The sequence below is a fragment of the Diabrotica virgifera genome, chromosome 1 (genome assembly GCF_917563875.1).
Source record: "Diabrotica virgifera virgifera chromosome 1, PGI_DIABVI_V3a".
NCBI lineage: Eukaryota > Metazoa > Arthropoda > Insecta > Coleoptera > Chrysomelidae > Diabrotica > Diabrotica virgifera.
In genome coordinates this window covers 62,867,888-62,889,362 of record NC_065443.1, presented here as the reverse complement: position 1 = coordinate 62,889,362, position 21,475 = coordinate 62,867,888, and the positions used below count along the sequence as shown (strand labels likewise).

The window sequence follows — 21,475 nt, the reverse complement described above, 5'->3', positions numbered from 1 at the left end:
TCCAGGGCGCATCTGTTTTGAGATGGACGTTGAGAGGTGACTCAAATTTTTTTGCAGAAATTGCTTGAAAATAAATCAAATAATAATATTTGAGTTATCCTCCCTCTCAAAAAGGTCCGGAACATTGTTTAAATAATCAAAATGTCAAGAATTGAAGGAAACATTCGATTTTTTTCTTCGTTTTTTGATTATAACTTTAAAAGTATTCATTTTCGAGAAAAGTTGTACTAACATAAAAGTTGCGTAATTAAATTCCCTACAATATAAAATTGCTTAAAAATTTAAAAAATAGTCACCTTAGTTGCAAAATAGCAATAATTGCGAAAAATACATACAAAAACAAGTATTCGCATTTTACGTTTTTCAACCATTTATGTTACACTTAGGACCTTCATATTTCACCCAGAAAAACTTTATGATACAGTAAAACAATACTGTAAATTTAATTAAGATCGGTTCAATAGATTTTGCAAAATAAATTTTGCAATCCAGCTTTCGCAAAAAAAATTCATTTTTTCAAAATGTTACAGGACTGAAAATAAAGCAGAGAGCAAGTTGAAATTTTTTTGCTTATAGAAATGTACTGTACCTTTAATTTGCAATTTTCAAAATTAAAATCGATTAATTACCACGGCGTCAGAAAATTTTTGAAATAAACAATAATTTTTGGTGCTACGCGCAGGACAGCGCTGTTCGATTCACACAAGTTGATTTCCACCAAAATTTCTTCCAATCTTTATCTAATATATTATTTTCTTACCCTATATTTTGTTGTATTTTAATATTTTAATTCCACAAAAATCAAACTAATTTTATTATTGTTTGTCAAATATTGTTTAAACAATTCCATATGTTTAAAAATAATAAACTTTTATTATTTAAGTTAAAATATATGAACAAAGAAAGTTTTTGCTAATAAAAGAGTTATTTCAAAGGATAGAGTATGTGTTTTTATTTTGCAATAAACAAATTTATTTATTTATATCAAAATGTAATAAAAAGTAAAATGTATCAATCATTATCAAAGGTCATTGGAATGCCCAATCAGAGCAAACTATCCACTGTCCTGCGCGTAGCAGCAATAATTAATTTTTATTTAAAAAAATTCCTGACGCCGTGGTAGTTAATCGATTTTAGTTTTGCAAAATTGCAACTGAAAGGTACAGTAGACTTCTATACGCAAAAAAATTTTCAACTTGCTATCTGCTTTATTTTCAGTCCTGTAACATTTTGAAAAAATGAATTTTTTTTACGAAAGCTGGATTGCAAAATTTATTTTGCAAAATCTGTTGAACCGATCTTAATGAAATTTACAGTATTGTTTTACTGTATCATAAAGTTTTTCAAGGTGAAATACGAAGGTCCTAAGTGTAGCATAAATGGTCGAAAAACCTAAAATGCAAATACTTGTTTTTGTATGTTTTTTTCAAAATTATTGCTATTTTGCAACAAGGGTAACTATTTTTTAAATTTTTAACTAATTCTATATTGTAGAAAATTTAATTACACAACTTTTATGTCAGCACAACTTTTCCCGGAAATGAATACTTTTAAAGTTATAATCAAAAAACCAAGAAAAAAATCGAATTTTTCCTTAATTTTTTGACATTTTGATTATTTAAACAATGTTCCGGACCTTTTTGAGAGGGAGGATAACTCAAATATTACTACTTGATTTATTTTCAAGCAATTTCTGCAAAAAACTTTGAGTCACCTCTCAACGTCCAAATGTACTAATATTTTTACAGATGCGCCCTGGTCTATACCTAATTCTATTTGATTTCTTAACTTTTGTTTTAAAATTAATTTTTTTTGGCAATTTTTTTTCCATTTTTGACCCTGGGATTTGGCGCCCCTAAAGGATGGCGCCCGTGTGCATTGCACACTTTGCACATATGGTAGCGGGGGCCCTGAGTCCAACTGTATCGTCGCCCCCGTTAGCGGAACTATTTCGATTAGATTTTTTGCACAAACTTACTCAAAAATAGGTGCTTATAACATATACACAGAGTGCCGGCCGGTAGTCGAAAAATTGTTTAAACAATTTTTTTAAACAAATTTACAAAAATAATTTTTTCATTTCCAACAATTTTTTTTAGATAATTTGGGTCATTCTAAGCAAGAAAGGTCTCTTGTAGTTTTCGTCTCAAATTGATTGTTGTCGAGTTACACGCGATTTAAAATTTGAAAAATGCGAAAATAGCTATTTTCAAGGGTTAGCAACTCGATTACAAATTATTATTAAGAAAGTCAGAAAGTGACCAGAGCAAAGTTTAAAACTTTGTTTTGTTTATTTAATTTTTTTTGCGAATGTTATTCAATTTTTCATCAACTATCGCCAAGTTAAATGCATAATATTTTGTAATAGAATCAATCACGGAAATTATTCTAATTCATCCGCTTCAACAATTAAACATAACATAATTTTAATAACAAATAGGTACATGAAAAATTTTTTAACAAATAAAATAGTCATATTTAGGAGATAGGATATTTCAAATAAATCCAAAAAATTATATAGACAAATATATTAACAAATAAATATAACATAAAAATCTAATCGAGATAGTTCCGCTAACGGGGGTGACGATACAGTTGGACTATAGCGCTAATTGTTAATAACTAAAAGTAACAGCTTTTTAATAAAATAATGCCAAAAATCTCTTCAGGACGTTGAAGAAGATACTTGAATCTTGATTTTATCACTTTTTGAAATTCATAATAATAATTTTTAATTGAGTTATGAAGCCTTGAAAATGGCCATTTTCGCATTTTTCAAATTTTTAATCGCGTATAACTCGACAACAGTCAAATTTAGAGAAAAATGACCAACGACCTTTTTTACTCACAATGATCCAAATTTACTAAAAAAAAATTGTGGGAAATAAAAAAATAATTTTTGTGAATTTGTTTAAAAAAAATTGTTTAAAAATTTTTCGACCACGGCACCCTGTGGATATGTTATAAAGACCTCTTTTTGAGTAAGTTTGTGCAAAAAAATCGAATCGGAATAATTGCGCTAGCGGGGGCGACGATACTGCCCGGTCTAGTACATACTGGGTATAATCCTCCGTCCCGGGAGACATTTTGAAAATTTCATTTTGGCTAGCGCTTAAAAGTATTTGCCCACACCTGGTGTAGGCCTATTCTCCGATAATCTGCCAGACTATAATGTTTACATATCCATACCAGTGAGAATTTTATATATATATATATATATATATATATATATACATTAGCACTTCGAGCCAAGCAGGCTCATGGCTTGGTTTACAATCTTCCTCCATTCTTGGTTGTTCTTCGCTTTTTCTTTCCAATTGGTTGCATTGAGATACTTCAGGTCATCATTAACTTCATGGCTCCATCTGGTCCTAGGTCTTCCTTTTCTCTTTTTACCACCTATTGTAGCGCTTAACATGATTTTAGGCATTCTAACTTGGACCATTCTTTGGACATGTCCTAACCATCTAAGTCTTTGTGCTCTTATAACTGCAATTATATTAGGCTCCTTATACAATTCTTCTAATTCCTTGTTTGTTCTTCGTGTCCACTGATTGTTGATTATTTTTCCCCCAAATATCCTTCTAAGTATTTTTCTTTCCCATACTTGTAACATTGATTGCTCGGTTTTTGTCATAGTCCAAGTTTCTGAGGCATACGTAACTATTGATCGTATCACAGTTTTATACGTTCTTAATTTAGCTGTTTTGGATATATTTTTGCTTCTGAGTATTCTATTGAGTGCATACATGCAACGATTCCCTGACATTAGTCTTTTGTGTATTTCATCCCGGATGTTTGGTTTACTAGAAAATAAGGTCCCTAAATATTCAAATCTGTCTACCTTTTCAAATTTATACATTGTTCCTTCATTCGTTGTTATCATTAAATATTGCCCTTGTTCAAATTTTTTGTCGGTCCATTCCATATACTTAGTTTTTGTTTCATTTATATAAAGTCCTTTTTCTCGAGCTGCCTTTTCTAGTCGTTCTACTACCTCTTTTAATTGTTCCTTGCTTCTGGATAGAATTACTACATCATCCGCGAATGCCAAACATTGATGTTTTTTGTGATATATATGTCCTGATCTGTTAATATTAGCCTCTTTTATTATCATTTCCAATACTACATTAAATAGCAGTGATGACAACGGATCCCCTTGTCGTACTCCTTTCACTTCGAAATTTTCTGTTAGTTTGTTATTTACTTTTACTTTATTTTCTGTTTTCGTAAGTGTAAGCTTTATCATTCTTATTATTTTTGGTGAAACTTCTAGATTTTTTAACGCTTTATATATTTCTTTTCTTTTTATTCTATCAAAAGCTTGCTTAAAATCTAAGAAGAGTGCCATTGTTGGTTTATTATATTCATAGCTCTCAGCTTGTATTTCTCTTAAAGTAAAGATGTTGTCTATAGTACTTCTTCCTTTTCTAAAGCCACACTGGTATTCACCTATGCTATTGTTAAGACTTCTTGCTAGCTTGTTTTTGATGTGGACTGCTAATATCTTATATATTACATTTAATAGTGCCACTCCCCTATAATTTTGACATTCTGCTTTGTCCCCCTTTTTATAAAGAGGACATATCACTGCTTGCTTCCACTCCATTGGTAGTTCTTCCTTTTCCCATATGTTTTTTAGTAATTTGTGAATTTTGTCTGTCAGCTGCGCTCCTCCATATTTTAACATTTCCGCTGTTATAGAATCACTTCCAGGACATTTATAGTTTTTTAGATTCTTAATAATAATTTCAACTTCATTTAGGGATGGTGCTATATCTTCCGTACTGTCTCTTTGCATATTCATTATTTCGTCTGTGTATTCTTCATTATCGTGATTTATGTGTTCTTCATTTCCATCATCTGTGTCTTCTTCATTGTGATTATTTGTGTACTCCCCGTTTAACAATTCATCAAAATATTGTTTCCATCGTTTTAATATTTCTTGGTCATCAAATATCATTTTTCCTTCTTTATCTTTGTAATAAATGGGCTGTGGTTTATATTCTCTTTTTTGATTTTTAATGCCTTGATATAAATTTCTAATAAGATTATTTTTGTAATTCTCTTCAATGTCTTTCAACTTACCTTCGTAAAATTTTCTCTTTTTATTTCGTAAAATTGCGCTGGTTTTTCTTCTTTGCTCTATGTAAAGTGTTTCCGCTGTTTTTGATTTCAGTCTTAGACTTTCTAATCGTAGCTTGTTCCGTTTCTCTATTTCTAGTTTGCATTCATCGTCGAACCATGCCTTTTGTTGTTTCTTGATTGGCTTGTCAGTATCATCTGCTACGGCTTTTAAAGTATTTTTAATTAAGTCCCATGTTTGTTCTACATTGTCATTTTCTGTAATAAGTTCCAGTTTCTTGTTAAGTGTCAACTGGTATACCTTTTTTTCTTCTTCTGTTTGTAACCTGACTAGCTTGTTCTTCATGCGTTTTTCTCTGTTTCTGTTTCTATTTATAGGTATTATTTGGTTCATTTTTATTCCCACTAAAAAGTGGTCTGAATCTATATCTGGCCCTCTATATGTACGTATATGCATTATGCTTTTTTCTACATCCTTCTCTATTAAAACATGGTCTATTTGGTTTACCGTTTGACCGTCCGGCGATCTCCAAGTGCCCTTGTGTATTTCCTTTCTCTGGAAGTAGGTACTTTTTATTAAAAGGTTTTTTTCTCTTGCAAAGTCGATGAGCATGTGTCCATTTTGATTCGTTTTACAGTCTTAGACTTTCTAATCGTAGCTTGTTCCGTTTCTCTATTTCTAGTTTGCATTCATCGTCGAACCATGCCTTTTGTTGTTTCTTGATTGGCTTGTCAGTATCATCTGCTACGGCTTTTAAAGTATTTTTAATTAAGTCCCATGTTTGTTCTACATTGTCATTTTCTGTAATAAGTTCCAGTTTCTTGTTAAGTGTCAACTGGTATACCTTTTTTTCTTCTTCTGTTTGTAACCTGACTAGCTTGTTCTTCATGCGTTTTTCTCTGTTTCTGTTTCTATTTATAGGTATTATTTGGTTCATTTTTATTCCCACTAAAAAGTGGTCTGAATCTATATCTGGCCCTCTATATGTACGTATATGCATTATGCTTTTTTCTACATCCTTCTCTATTAAAACATGGTCTATTTAGTTTACCGTTTGACCGTCCGGCGATCTCCAAGTGCCCTTGTGTATTTCCTTTCTCTGGAAGTAGGTACTTTTTATTAAAAGGTTTTTTTCTCTTGCAAAGTCGATGAGCATGTGTCCATTTTGATTCGTTGTTGGATGCAAGCTGTATTTTCCTATAGTAGGCTTAAATATGTCCTCTCTACCTATTTTGGCATTGGTATCTCCAAGGACTATTTTGAGATCATATTTGGGGATGCTTTCATATACTTGGTCCAGTAGGTTATAAAACTCTTCCTTTACCTCTATTTCTTTTTCTTCTGAAGGTGCATGAATATTTACAAATGAAATTTTTTGGAATTTTCCTTTTACTCTAAGAACACTAAGTCTATCGGATATTGCTCTGAATTCTACAATTGATGCTCTAAAGTTTTTATGTATTAAAAAGCCTGTACCCAGCATTCTATTTTGCCCTCCACTATTAAAGAGTAAGTAATCTTCTATTTCCTGACTGTATTGTCCTAATTGCTTTGTTTCTTGTAATGCGACAATCTGAAAACTGTATCTTTTAAGTTCAAGTACCATTTGTTTTAATTTTCCTTTTTTGTGACTTCCTCTTATATTCCATGTCGCCATACGTATTACTTCGTTTGATTTTATTGTTTTCTTTTTTGTTTCGTCTTTTCCCTCCTGTCTCCTTTTTCTTTGCCGTGTCGTCTTTATAGTATTGTTCTGTCCGTTATTGCTTATTAGTTTTTTGAGCGGTTATAATTTACTCTTTCCAACTTTTCTCTTTCTCTGTTCCATTTCCATACTTCATTATCCAAAATTAACTTTTGATATCCCACCTTAGCAATTTTGCCTTTGGCCTTCTCTTCTTTAGCAGTTGCTCTAGTTTTGGATTGTATTTCTCTTTCACGTTTTGTTAGATCATCATTTATGTATATGCGGTTCGGCAGTTCTTTGAGTTTATATGTGTTTTTCATTATTTTCATCTTTTCGTATTTGCTATCCAGTTCGACTAAGTATATTTTATCTCCCAATTTCCTTGCTTCATTTATTTTTACTTCTATACCAATTTCCTTGTCGATAAAATTTTTTACTGAATCTCTTAATACCTTTGGATTATTTGTAGTTATCGGGATGCCTTGTATGACTATATTTTTCCTTCTTTTGTCGCTTTCAAGGTATTGTATTCTCTCGTTGCAACTCATTATTTCTTTCTGCAAATTATTAATTTCTTTTAACATTTTTTCATTATTATTCTTCATTGCTGATATTTCGTTTTTATTTTCAATCTGTTCTTTTTTGAGTTCTTTTAGTTCCTCGGAAATCTCCTTCATTTTCTTATCTTGTTCTTTTTGTTGTTTTCTTATTTCTTCTGTGTCCTCTTTAAGATTTTTTAACATAGACATAATTTGCGTTAGCATTTCGTTGTTGGAACCGTCATCTTTCTTTGGAGATCTGGTGGTTTTTTTAGATTGTTGAAAAGCATCCAAGACATCTGTAGCTTTTCTTTTTTCTGATTCATCTGCTGTAGTTGAGTCATCGGAATCATACATTTTGATTACACCGCGATAGAAACTGGTATCCAGGTCGACCCTTTAAAAAATTGCCGTTTCTCACAGTGTGGCAATTTCTGTGTATTTTTAGTAATTAAAAAATTATTATTCTATTTTTAATAATTAATTATATCAATTTTTATTGTAGTTATTTTGTAACTTTTAAAATTATTCGTTCCCACCTCTACAGGTCTACCAATATTTACAAATTTTAACAGCTTTTTAATAAAATAATGCCAAAAATCTCTTCAAGACGTTGAAGAACATACTTGAATCTTGATTTTATCACTTTTTGAAATTCATAATAATAATTTTTAATTGAGTTATGAAGCCTTGAAAATGGCTATTTTCGCATTTTTCAAATTTTTAATCGCGTATAACTCCACAACAGTCTAGTTTAGAGAAAAATGAACCAAGACCTTTTTTACTCACAATGATCCAAATTATCTAATAAAAATTGTGGGAAATGAAAAAATTATTTTTGTGAATTTGTTTAAAAAAATTGTTTAAAAAATTTTTCGACCACGACACCGCCCGGCACCCTGTGGATATGTTATAAGGGCCTCTTTTTGAGTAAGTTTGTGCAAAAAAATCGAATCGAAATAGTTCCGCTAACGGGGGTGACGATACAGTTGGACTATAGCGCTAATTGTTAATAACTAAAAGTAACAGCTTTGTAATAAAATAATGCCAAAAATCTCTTCAGGACGTTGAAGAAGATATTTGAGTGTTGATTTTGTCACTTTTTGAATTTCATAATAATAATTTTTGATCGAGTTATGAAGCCTTGAAAATGGCCATTTTCGCATTTTTCAAAGTTTTAATCGCGTATAACTCGACAACAGTCAAATTTAGAGAAAAATGACCAACGACCTTTTTTACTCACAATGATCCAAATTTACTAAAAAAAAATTGTGGGAAATAAAAAAATAATTTTTGTGAATTTGTTTAAAAAAAATTGTTTAAAAATTTTTCGACCACGGCACCGCCCGGCACCCTGTGGATATGTTATAAAGACCTCTTTTTGAGTAAGTTTGTGCAAAAAAATCGAATCGGAATAATTGCGCTAGCGGGGGCGACGATACTGCCCGGTCTAGTACATACTGGGTATAATCCTCCGTCCCGGGAGACATTTTGAAAATTTCATTTTGGCTAGCGCTTAAAAGTATTTGCCCACACCTGGTGTAGGCCTATTCTCCGATAATCTGCCAGACTATAATGTTTACATATCCATACCAGTGAGAATTTTACTTCACGTAATTTGTCGTGTGAAGACAGAAAAGGTAGGGACAGCCGTAAAATATTTGCGCCTACATTCTTAAGAGTCGACAAGGCGATGTAATAATATATCTAGGGTGCTCGGTAAAATAAGTATAAGTCAATTTAGACTTTAGACTTTTCAACTTTTCAGGAGAAGCAAAAAGCGATAATTAATTGGCACATTTACTAAATCGTAGTACAAAAAATTATTATATTTACCTATTTTACTTTGTAAACAGTAATCTTGAAGAAAGTATCTATTTTCTTTTGAATAAATGGAAATGATAAAAAACAAGAATGTGTGTGTACTTTGTACGCACGTAAGAAGTTATACTTCTATTATATGATTATATGATTATAAACGAAATTAATATACTTTTTATTTATATTTTATTTAAATATTAAACTAATTTATACTTACTACTTCTCAAACATTTTTATTAAAACAGTGCCAAAAATTAAAATAATAAAAGAATAAAACACACACAAACACATTAAAAATGCCACAAATGATTTCTGAACATTAATTGTCGGAAATTTTTTTAACTAAATACGTATTTTCTGAAAATAAAATTATATAATAAATATACTTACAATCATAAAATGTATATAAAAAAATAAAAGTTTCTGTTGGGATTCGAACCAACTTACCACGCGGCTGGTATTTGCGTTGTATTGGGGTTCACTCGCATTAAAAGCTTCGCCACAGAGACAGTTTGTCATTATGTGCGAAGACCGACTAACTAAACGGATTAAACTTTTGACATTTTTAACTTATGTAAATCAAATTATTTTGATTTTGAATTGAAATGATTTAGAATTGAAAAAATACAACAAAACATAGAGTAAGAAAACAATATATTAGGTGAATATTGATAGACATTTTGATGGTTATCAAATTATGTAAATAAAAGTATTACATACTACTTATGTATTTTGGTAGGTTCAAATAGGTAGGTATCGGAGCCCGTATAACGACTAATAAATTTCTCAATCACTTGCATCGTGCAAAGTGGCTATGTTCAAATATCATAACAAAATTTGATCAACTATTTATAAAACACTTACCAGTGTAAGATTCTTTAGCTTTGAATAAGCGAGATCTGCGGCACTCATACTAGTCACAGTTTGATGGGCTTTCACATTGGCATGCAACAATCATCTCTTCTATGTAGATAAGTCCAAAAATATAATATGAAAACTATTTAAAAAGGCAGTATAACCATTAGGGAAGATGTTTTCAAAGAGAGGTGTTTTCACAGCTCGAGGAGGAAACAGGTAACCTGGGCCTTCGAATAAATGAAGAGAAGACGAAATATATGCTGGTGACCAAAAATCCAAGACCAAGAGTTAGGCAGAACGTAACTATTAATGACGACAACTTTGAAGTAGTAAAAGAGTTTAAATATCTGGGAGCAGTAATCACAGAGGACAATCACATAGAAAAAGAGGTCTCAGCAAGAATAGCTGCGGGAAATAGAGCATTATACTCCCTATCATCATTATTAAGATCTAAGCTGCTGAAAAGACAATCTAAATTAAGACTGTACATGTCAATTATTCGCCCAGTTGTTACATATGGGAGTGAAACATGGACTCTACATCAGCGAGAAATAAATAAATTGCTGATATTTGAAAGGAAAGTCCTCAGAATGATATTTGGTCCTCAAAGAGATGAATTGACAGGAGAGTGGAGAAGGCGCCGCAATGCTGAATTGGTGACTCTATATGGTACTGAAAACATCGTCAGACATATAAAAGCTAATCGGATAAGATGGGCAGGTCATGTAGTAAGATCAGAGGAAGACAGAGTGCTAAAGACAGTGTTCTTCGAGAGACCAGACGGTAGAAGATCAGTGGGCCGTCCCAGAAAAAGATGGAAGGATGATGTTGAAACCGATCTATCTAGGATTGGGATACAACAATGGCAAATCGAAGCGCAAAATCGCAGACGATGGAGGGCCATAGTGGATGCGGCGAGGACTCACCCCGAGTTGTAAAGCCAGTCAAGAAGAAGAAGAAGAAAAAGTATAACCATTAACTAACTTTTTGTTTGTTGTTTCTCTCCCTACAAATTTTAAAACGCAACAACCATACATTATAACCAAACCACAGTCCCACAGCTGCCATATTGGATAATTTTTGTCATGTCATTTGAACATCCAATCAGAACAAAGTTATAATGCGCATGCGCCCGGTCGCTAGGTTTTACCATATAAAAATTCACCGTCATTACGCCCGTAAAGAAGTATAACTTCAAAAATGTGACATATTTTTTGGATCACGTGTACCCGATGACATACTATTTTGCTTAGTCCAAAATTTATTATTATTATTATTATTACAGATTATTTATTAAAAGAAACATATTTATGCAATATTTCTAAAACACATAGAAATAATAATAATGCGGTTTCGGCAGACCAATGGTAACTTCTCTTAACAAAGAAAAGTATTACTACGGGTCAGATGAAACGTCATCATCTGGAACCACATCGGCAGCTTCAGTTGTCTTTAAATTTTAAATACTGGACTTATCAAAAGAAGAAGATCCAAAAATATTCTTTTCTTCTGTACTGATAAAGCAAGAGTGCTTTTATACAAATTGCTGGGTACCAACCTAGCATTAGTTAGCCCTCTACGTAGTACACTTTGCTTCATAAATTCCTCTTTTTCGTTATGATTAAGTGATGTTTTATACAGAATAATTCCCTTTTCGCTTGTATAACGAAGTAATTTTACTTCTGGAGTTTCGAGGATTTTTGGTATTAAATTGATGCAACATCTGTTGAAAATTTCAATATACAGGGTGTTGTTTCAAGGTCACAATTATTTTAAATTTTTTTTTTTTGTTAATCCGGACCTGAATTTTTTTTGTGATTATTAAATGGGTTGTTGCAATGTAGTAAATAAGTATTGATTATTTTTAAAATAAGTATTTGTTCATTAACTTTATTAATTTATTATTAAAAGTTAATAACACCTTGCTTTTTAATCAAAGTTCTTAAAAATTTCAATTAAATTTAAAATTCAAGTCATTAAATTTTCTGCCTCACGCCCAAACACGCCTCAAACACATCGGCACACTATCAAATAATTTGGAAAACACGTGAAATTTGACAAATAATTTGATCACAGGGCCCTTTAGTTAGCCTTCGGGCCGCATAAAAAACGCTAGAGAGCCGCATGCGGGCGGCAGGTTGAGTATCACTGCTGTAGAGGGTACTTTTATCCATGGAAAGATATACAGTAGATATACAAGAAATTTCGGTAGTTTTATATCTACATAAGTTTTCAGAAAAAATTTAACAGTAACATGGTGGTACCAAGTCTGTTCCTGGATACATTCAAATTTGAACTTTTCGCAGCTTCAGAGTCTCATTATCTATTATATCCATATAAAAGTGTATCGAGTCCTTTTGCAGCATAATCATCATCACATCATTGTATATAAAACGAGCATTTCATGTAGCGGCGTACACACATTTTGACATGCCTGAATGATGCTCCAAAAAAACTAGATCCACTTTTAAATGGATATAATATAGATAATGATTCTTTGAAGTCCCAAAAAGTTTGAAGTTTAATGCCTCCAAAAACAGACTTAGTACCACCTTGTAACTGTAAAAATTGCTCTAAAAACTTATGTAGATATAAATAGCTCAGATTTCCTGCATATCTCGATGCAGATGTATGAAAAAAAAAATGTTTGTAAAAATAGTATTTGTAAGAATAACTATCTTCTAAGCTATATTTCTGAAACCTTAGTTTTCGTGTTTTTATTTCTCATTGAGTTCATAAATCGAAGAAAAATAAATAGAACGAAAGGTGATACGAGGCATTTTATGATGAATTATAAGAATTATATGGTAAAACTTTATTACGATCTCCAAAAATAAAAAATGAAGATAAAGTATATATACATAAATTATTGTAATTTGTATAGAGAGGTTAGCGTGTGAACGTTATATGCTGTCAGCTGATTTTTTGCATCAGAGCGCGCTATTAAAATATCGATGTCTTGGCCAAAAATAAACCTACGAACATTTTACTAAGTTCAAAATGTTCACTTTGACTTCTTCTATCATTAATGTTAATTAAAGTATAAATGTTTATTGCTTAAATTTGCTTAAAACCCTTATAAACAAATTAATGGATAATTTTTTAAAGAACATTCTAACTTCAAACGGGTATAGTTTTAAAACGGTTTTAATACAAATAAATATAAAGTAATTTAGCAAACTTTGTTTGAAGGTCTATGAATTAAGCTTTAAAATGTGACTTCGTAAAGCTCATTTTCATGCGTAGAACCCGAGTTATGATCGAAAAATCTTCGAAAAATATAGTACGTTCTTTAACGGTAAAATATTCCAAAACCTATAAATTTTAAAGAACCGCTTGGATTGACATGTTTGGCATATATGCATAACTAACATGTCAAAGAAAAAAAGTGATATTGTGCCGATGTGTACTTTTGCCCTGGGGCTGAGTTGACCCCTTCTCGAAGGTGAAATAATATACGTTCAAAATAAGTCCGGAAATGGATAAACTGACTAATTCTAAACAACTTTCGTTCCGTACAGTTTTTTTATTAAGTTAATATTTTCGGGTTATTTACGAGTTAATTTATTCATTTTTCAACAAAATAACCACGCTTTTAGTAACAGTAATAGAAATAACTCAGAAAGTTAGTATTTTGTCGAAAAAACATTCTTAGAAAAAATATAGCCTGTAAAAAAGTGAAAATAATGTTATATATAGGGGAAGGACGGGGAAGATGACGCAGCGTCTAAGATGACGCACCTCTGTATTTTATCAAGTACTTCACTAAATTCAGTTTTTATACCCGTGGCGCCCTCCTTTAGAAACTACTATTACTTTAAAACTTCATCGGTCAGCTTTCGTACTGTTTAGTATCTGTGAGGCAGAGTAACGCGATACACGTTGATTTCTTGTTATTTTTGACACTGCGAATATTAATGGTAAGTTATTTAAAAATGGTTCCATTGGATTTTCTTCATATTCATGGGAGTAGGTGATATTTATTTTCAGTTAGCGAGGATTTATCTGTTAAATATTTGATGATGGATAATTTTGATAACCATTTTTTGTAGGTTATGCTGAACAGGCTAAGTTGACGCAGACTGCGTCATCTTTGATGTTATAGTGCGTCATCTTTGCCTTTTCAGTTCATTACCTTAAATAACAATGGAGTATAGAATATTTATTATTTAGTGTCTATTTTGCATTTTGAGGCATCTTTTTCTTTTTTAGAAATGGGAAAATATATACGAAAAACACAGAGAGGATCATTTTCTGCAGCAGCTCTTAATGCAGCATTGAATGCAATTTGTAGAGATGGTCGTAAAATTCGGGAAGTGGCAAGGGCATTTTCAATACCAGAAGCTACATTGAGGAGAAAACTTAAGGTTAAAAATTTATTAAAGGAAGTCAAATCAGAGTCTCTTGGTAGAGCCCCATTGTTTTCGGCACATCATGAAAAGGAGATACTAGATCATGTTCTCAAGCTGGCCAATTTATTTTTTGGTATCACTTGCATAGAGCTGAGAACCATGGCATTTGCTTATGCAGAACGCAATGAAATTAAACACAATTTTAATAAGAATAAACAAATGGCTGGAAAAGACTGGTATCTAGGATTTATAAAACGAAATCCTCAAATTTCCTTGAGAAAGCCAGAAGCTACAAGCATTAATAGAATAACAGCCTTCAATAAAATAGAAGTAGACCGCTTTTTTAAAAATTTGGAAACAGTGCAAGAAAAATATAAATTTCTGCCAGATCGCATTTACAATGTTGATGAAACCGGTATATCTACGGTTCCTAAAGAATCATGTAAAAGACTTGGACCCAAAGGAGTAAAGCAGTTTGGAATCATTTCTTCGTGGGAACGAGGGAAGGATATCACGGTAATAATGGCGTTCAGTGCCTCCGGTAACTACATACCTCCATTATTTATATTTCCCAGGAAGAGGATGAGCCCACAGCTTCAGAAAAATGGACCAAGCGGTGCGATTTACAACTGCACGGATAATGGATGGAGTAATACGTCTATGTTTTTATTATGGCTGAAGCATTTCCAAAAAAAAGTCCTGTCTAGTCCAGATAATCCCGTGCTGTTAGTATTAGATAATCACTCGAGCCATATTTCACTGGATATTTATAATTACTGCAAAGAGAATGGGATTATAATGGTTAGTATTCCACCCCACACATCCCACAAATTACAACCTCTTGATGTGTCATTTTTTTCTGCATTAAAATATGCGTATGGTCGCCATTGCAATTCCTTTCTAAAATCTAAGATCAGCAACTCAGAGTTTGAAGATAAAATTACTCCATATGATGTCGCCGAGATTTTTAAGTTAGCATATGATCAGGTGGCAAATATTGATAAGGCCGTTTCTGGTTTCGGAACGTGCGGAATTTTTCCGTTAAACTCTGATAAGTTCACAGAAGATGACTTTTTTCCTGCTGATAATTTAAACAATGATAGCTTGGATAGAGATGTTTCTCCTGAACCTGCACCTCAGGAAACACCTCCACTAATAACAACACCATCTATAAGAGAACCAGAATTACCACGTCCATCAACCAGCCGACAGTCTCCTGAAAGTCGTCACACAACCCCCACAAAACAAAATGAAATAACCAAACGTCCACATATTTCTCTTTCACTTATTTCTCCAGTTCCTTTGCCCAATAAAAAAATTAAAAGAAAATATGGACGACAAAAGCAACATTCTGAAATTCTAACAAGCACCCCTTTAAAAGAATTCTTAGAAGAAAAAGAGATAAAAAAAAAGAAAAACTGGCGAAGTCGGAAGAAGGAAAGAAAAAAGTAACCAAACAAGTATTGGTTAATGATGCAGGATTAAAACTAAATAAAAATAAAGGGAAAGCCAAAGTACAAAAAATAATCAAACAAAAAATAAACAAAAAAATCTTGAGGATAGCGATACTGAAGAAAGCGATTTTGATGAAGAAGGTCTTTGCAATGACGATGAGTTGGATGACATAATCAACGAGGGAGGTGAAACTGATATCTGCATGTTATGTGGAGACTTCGGCAAAAAGACGGAAACATGGTTCAGATGCACAAGTTGTGGACAATGGGTGCATAAAGAATGCAGTGGAGCCAAAAGTCCCGAAAACTACATTTGTGACTTTTGTTAGTATGTTAAAAAAGCTTTGTTTACATTTTCTTACTTTCAGCATTAAAAAATAAATTTTCTTTTCATATCACTTGCGCTTTTAATATAGATACCTACATGCGCCATCTTCACCATCACTGTGCGTCATCTTTCCCTCGGTGGAAGGTAAGATGGCGCAAAAGCGTTTTTTTTTAAAGCCGCATAAAAAATACTTCCTTTTATTGAATTTAAAAATAATCCTAGAAATTGGTTATAGAAATGTCCAAATTACAGGCTCGTAGCATTCAAAGTTAGCTTAAATATTTTTTACCCTTAAATAAAATGTATTTTGCTTAGGTGCGTCATCTTCGACGTCCTTCCCCTATGTATTAGGTCTCTAGACATAGCATAAGCAGAGTTATAGCTAATAAAAAATAGGTTCATATTCGTCAAATTCCAAATCGAATATTTTAGCGCGAAATAGCCAAAAAAATGAAGCACTCTTTGGAGAAAACTCATTACAACTTTTTTAAAGCGTTTAAAAAGCTTAAAGAAGGAATTCAAAAAACTTACAATTCACGACCCCCTCTGTTCAGCTGGTAAATTCCAACAGAAAATGGACCTAAGTACTCAAAGAACTAACGACCAATATAAAAATAAAATAAAAATTCCATTTTTATTCAGTTGCAATGCGAAGGCAAAACAATCCTATTTTTCACTTAGAATACGGAGCGAAGTCCAGCACTCTGAATCGACGATTTTCGACTCTTGTTGAAGTCTCATCGGAGAGAACGTAGGCCTGCTGCTCCATACTCTAAGTGACCAACACCGAGAGTTTATCCCCCACATCGCAACTGACGTGTATGGACTAGGTGACTAGCGTCATCTGGCAACTGAAAGATGAAGTAGTTTTCAATCCTAATAGCAACATTAATAATATTTAAAAATATTAAAATATTACTAAAAGATTTTTAAATTGAAAACTTATTGGTCCATTTCCTTGGTAACACCTCCAAGGCTTCTAAAATTTGCAAGCCAAATGGATGCCGCAGCGAAGAAGACGGGGTCGTGAATTGTAAGTTTTTGAATTCCCTCTTGTTTTCTTCGCTTCAGCATCCATCTGGCTTGCAAATTTTAGAAGCCTTGGAAGTGTTACCAAGAAAATGGACCAATAAGTTTTCAATTTAAAAATCTTTTAGTAATATTTTAATATTTTTAAATATAATTAATGTTGCTATTAGGAATAAAAACTACTTCATCTTTCAATTGCCAGATGACGCTAGTCACCTAGTCCATTCACGTCAGTTGCGATGTGGGGGATAAACTCTCGGTGTTGGTCACTTGGAGTATGAAGCAGCAGGACTACGTTCTCTCCGATGAGACTCAAACAAGAGTCGAAAATCGTCGATTCAGAGTGCTGGACTGCGCTCCGCATTCTAAGTGAAAAATAAGATTGTTTTGCCTTCGCATTGCAACTGAATAAAAATGGAATTTTTATTTTATTTTTATATTGGTCGTTACTTCTTTGAGTAACTAAGTACATTTTCTGTTGGAATTTACCAGCTGAACAGACGGGGTCGTGAATTGTATGTTTTTTGAATTCCCTCTTGTCTTCTTCGCTTCAGCATCCATCTGGCTTGCAAATTTTAGAAGCCTTGGAGGTGTTGCCAACAAAATGGACCAATAAGTTTTCAATTTAAAAATCTTTTAGTAATATTTCAATATTTTTAAATATTATTTATGTTGCTATTAGGATTGAAAACTACTTCATCTTTTAATCGTTACCAATTCACAACTTGATTTACTCGTGTATGTATTGTTTATATGATTTGTAAATTTCTTTAGTCCAAAGTCCTTATTTTTGAAAGTGATGTAGTTAAAAGAGCTTGAACGAGTCACAAATCACGAGTGTATACACAATATGAACAGCCATATCTTAACCAATTTTTGTCCTGCAGAAAAACAACAAAATAGAATATATTCAGAAAAACAAATCCGACTTTTTTTCTTATATGAGATTTTTGGTATTTTGAACAATACTTAAGTTATTTTGAAAAAAAAAACATTTTTTCAAAATAAAATTTTTTAAAATTTTACTTTAAAACCAAAAATAAGCACTTTGAATCGATGAAACTTACAGATCATATATATAAACTCAATACAAGTAAAGCAACTTTTGAAGCGGTAAAGATTAATTTACTTAAGTTGCTAATTGGGGGTGGTTTTCCCGATTTTTTTTGCCAAAACAAAAGATGATGCTAGAAGAACTTACTTTTTTATAAAAACAGAAATAAAGATTTTTTTTGAACACTTTAAAAAAGTTGCATTGTGTTTTCCCCAAAAAGGCTTAATTTTTTTGATATTTCACTTTGAAATCTTCTATTTGGAATTTGGAGAATATGAACCTATTTTCATTAGCTATAACTCTGCTTCTACTAGGTCTATAGAGACCTCATGACCAATCTCTTCACTTTTTTTACAGGATATATTTTTTCTAAGAATGTTTTTTTCGATAAAATACTTAATTTTTGAGTTATGTGCAAGAAACCGTCTAAAAACGTGGTTTTTAAACGCATGTTTTTTCACCCCCGAAAAGGGGAGGTACCCATCCCCATTGCAAAATCAGACATCGGCACAATATTACTTTTTTTGACATGTTAGCTATGCGTATGCCAAATTTCATGTCGATCCAAGCAGTTCTTTAAAATCTACAGCAAAATCCGTGAAAGAACGTACTAATACTCATTTTGCAAATGGCCATTTGCATTAGGCACTTATTTTACAATAACTTTAGTTCTAAATATTGGATTTAAGTTTGGTAAACGCTATTTTCTTTATTTTTTATTAAAGAACAAAAATTTTATTTGTTTGAGATTTTTTTTATCTCTCAGTTCATGAGCTTAGATCCTCATAAACAATAATTAACAAACATTTAAATTGTTTATAACAATTACACAAGCTGCAGTAAATATTGATTTTTTATCACTAAATATATCCAAAAGTCAAATCAGTGTTTTTCTATAAAAAATTTGTCACATATGATTCAAGCACATCCCGTTAAACAAATTATACTTCCAAGTTCATTGGATCATATAAAAGCAAATTATAAGTATCATACATTGAATGTTCTTTGTAATCAAAAATAACGGATCCTGAAGAGGAAACTGTCGAAAAAGCCAAAAGGCAAAGAAATATGGAATTATATGATGACTCAGAGGAACTACTATTCAGAGGGGATACTCTTGAATCACATTTGATTCATGGACTTACGGATTAGGGTTATAAACACGCTCCTTGAATCATATAATTGATTCATTGGGCAGCGAAGTTGTTAATACTTAGGTCGTTATAATAAACCATTAAGTATGCGTATATTTTTTTAAATGTTAATAAAAAATGTATATATTTCGTATATAATTATTTGAAATATATACTATAAATGCACCACTCCTTACCTTTGTCAACGTCACAAGTAGAGTTCAAACACAAACCAACTAAAACAATTTCCGCCAGACCCATGATATTTTCTCTTTGACACCGCTTTTCATTTTCACCAGACCATCGGCATTGAAGTTTGAATGCCTTATGTGTTGTGATTGTCCACTAAGATATTAAGAGCTGGGTCAGCGCATGACACATGTCGTGTGTCGCATCATTTATCATTGTGTTATATCCGATAGCTTTTGCCACCCTCATTATTTATTATACACTGAGAATTGAATTATTTATGTCAGTAGGTGAAAACGGTGGATCATTTAGCCAGCTGTTTGTTGTCACTCTATATACAGGCTGGAATTTTTTGTAAAATATATCTAGTGTAGAAAACAGAGTTTGAACTTCGCAAACTCGACACAAGTCCGGTTTTATTCTTTTCTGGTATATCAAGGAGTGCTTATTATGAGACAAACTTTTTCTTAAAAGATTCCGCCCCGGAACACCCATTTTCATCCCATTAAAGGGGGTAATTTGTGGTTTTTGCAAAAAGTTCCTTAATGGAAATATGAAGATGACTATATTCCATACAATTTATTCCACGAGAGCATATTGTCTATCATCCACCGTTTAGCGGGAGTGGCGCCCCAAAGTTGACAAGTTTTAAAAACAATGTTTCAAAAAAAAAAAAGAATGTGTGTCTGTGTACTTTGTACGCACGTAAGAAGTTATACTTCTATTATTATGATTTTAACGAAATTAATATACTTACAGGTTATTTGTATTTTATTTAAATAATAAGCTAACTTTCTTTACCTACCACTTTTAAAATTTTGTTATTAAAACGATACCAAAAATATATAAAAAAAATAATATGAATCGTCCGGGATTTGAACCCGGGACCTCTTGATCTCCGGTCACACGATCGGGACAGGTTAAAAGATTTCTCATACATACTGACAAATTTAATAGACCAAGTGAACTGCACAAAAATACTTTAAATATACTTAATACTTACTATTATTATAAAATATCTTCTTCCCGAGGAAGACAAATCCAAAGACACAAAAATTATAATAAATAATACATTTACTAAGAACACTAATATATCCTTTTATATGATAGATATAATATGACTTATTTGCGCTGACAGCGCTGATACATACATATCTTGAAAGATTAGCAACGAAATACATACTGTCTGTGTGCGCATGCGCCCGGCATTAAAAAATTTCACTCTCGATCGTAAAGAAGTATAACTTCAAAAATATTTTTCCCTAACTGTAATGGGAATCAAGAAGAAATCCTGCAGCAATTAATCACAAATAAGTGGCTGATTTTCTGGTATAGGTTTCATTTAAGGGCAATCACTCATTTTTTTATTACAGGGTGTTACATTTTAAAAGACCCCTTTTTATACCATCTGAACCGCTTATGCTAGCGTAAAAAAACTTTCAGCAATTAACCATGTACACAGCGTGGAACAACAATTACCCCAAAGAAATTAGAAACTTGATAGAGGAAAAAAGAAAGGCTCGGAAGGTATGGCAAAGAACTCGAATTACAGAAAATAAAAATAATCTAAATAGGCTCACACAAGAGCTGCAAAGAGAAATCTCGAAAATTAAAAACGAATCAATCAATAAGTACCTGAGAGAACTAACTGATGATGAATGCACCGATTAATCCCACTGGAAGGCAGCCAAAAAGATAAATAAACCAGTTCAGCATATACCTCCTTTACGAAAAGAAAACAGAACATGGGCAAGAAATCCCAAAGAGAAAGTGGATGCGTTCGCTGATTATTTAGAAAACATATTTCAACCAAATCCTGGGGAAACTCATGTAGACAATGAACGAATAGCTACTCGACCAGGGCGCATCTGTAAAAATATTAGTACATTTGGACGTTGAGAGGTGACTCAAATTTTTTTGCAGAAATTGCTTGAAAATAATTCAA

The 21,475-nt window shown here is 32.3% G+C and overlaps 1 protein-coding gene across 2 annotated transcripts in view; it reads right to left on the bottom strand.

Annotated features, from left to right (window-relative positions):
• The window catches only part of LOC114329270 (glutamate receptor ionotropic, delta-2), a 97,771-nt gene extending 77,045 nt beyond the window's left edge, over positions 1-20,726 (bottom strand). Inside the window, exon 1 of one of the 2 annotated variants that reach the window (XM_050658922.1) lies at positions 20,534-20,726. In XM_050658922.1, coding sequence (XP_050514879.1) covers positions 20,534-20,711 — 178 coding nt within the window. In that variant the 5' untranslated portion in view covers positions 20,712-20,726. Of the gene's footprint in view, positions 1-19,538; positions 19,689-20,533 lie in introns of those variants that run through there. The other variant, XM_028278308.2, reaches the window with a different exon arrangement.
• Between the last annotated feature and the right edge of the window lie 749 nt (positions 20,727-21,475).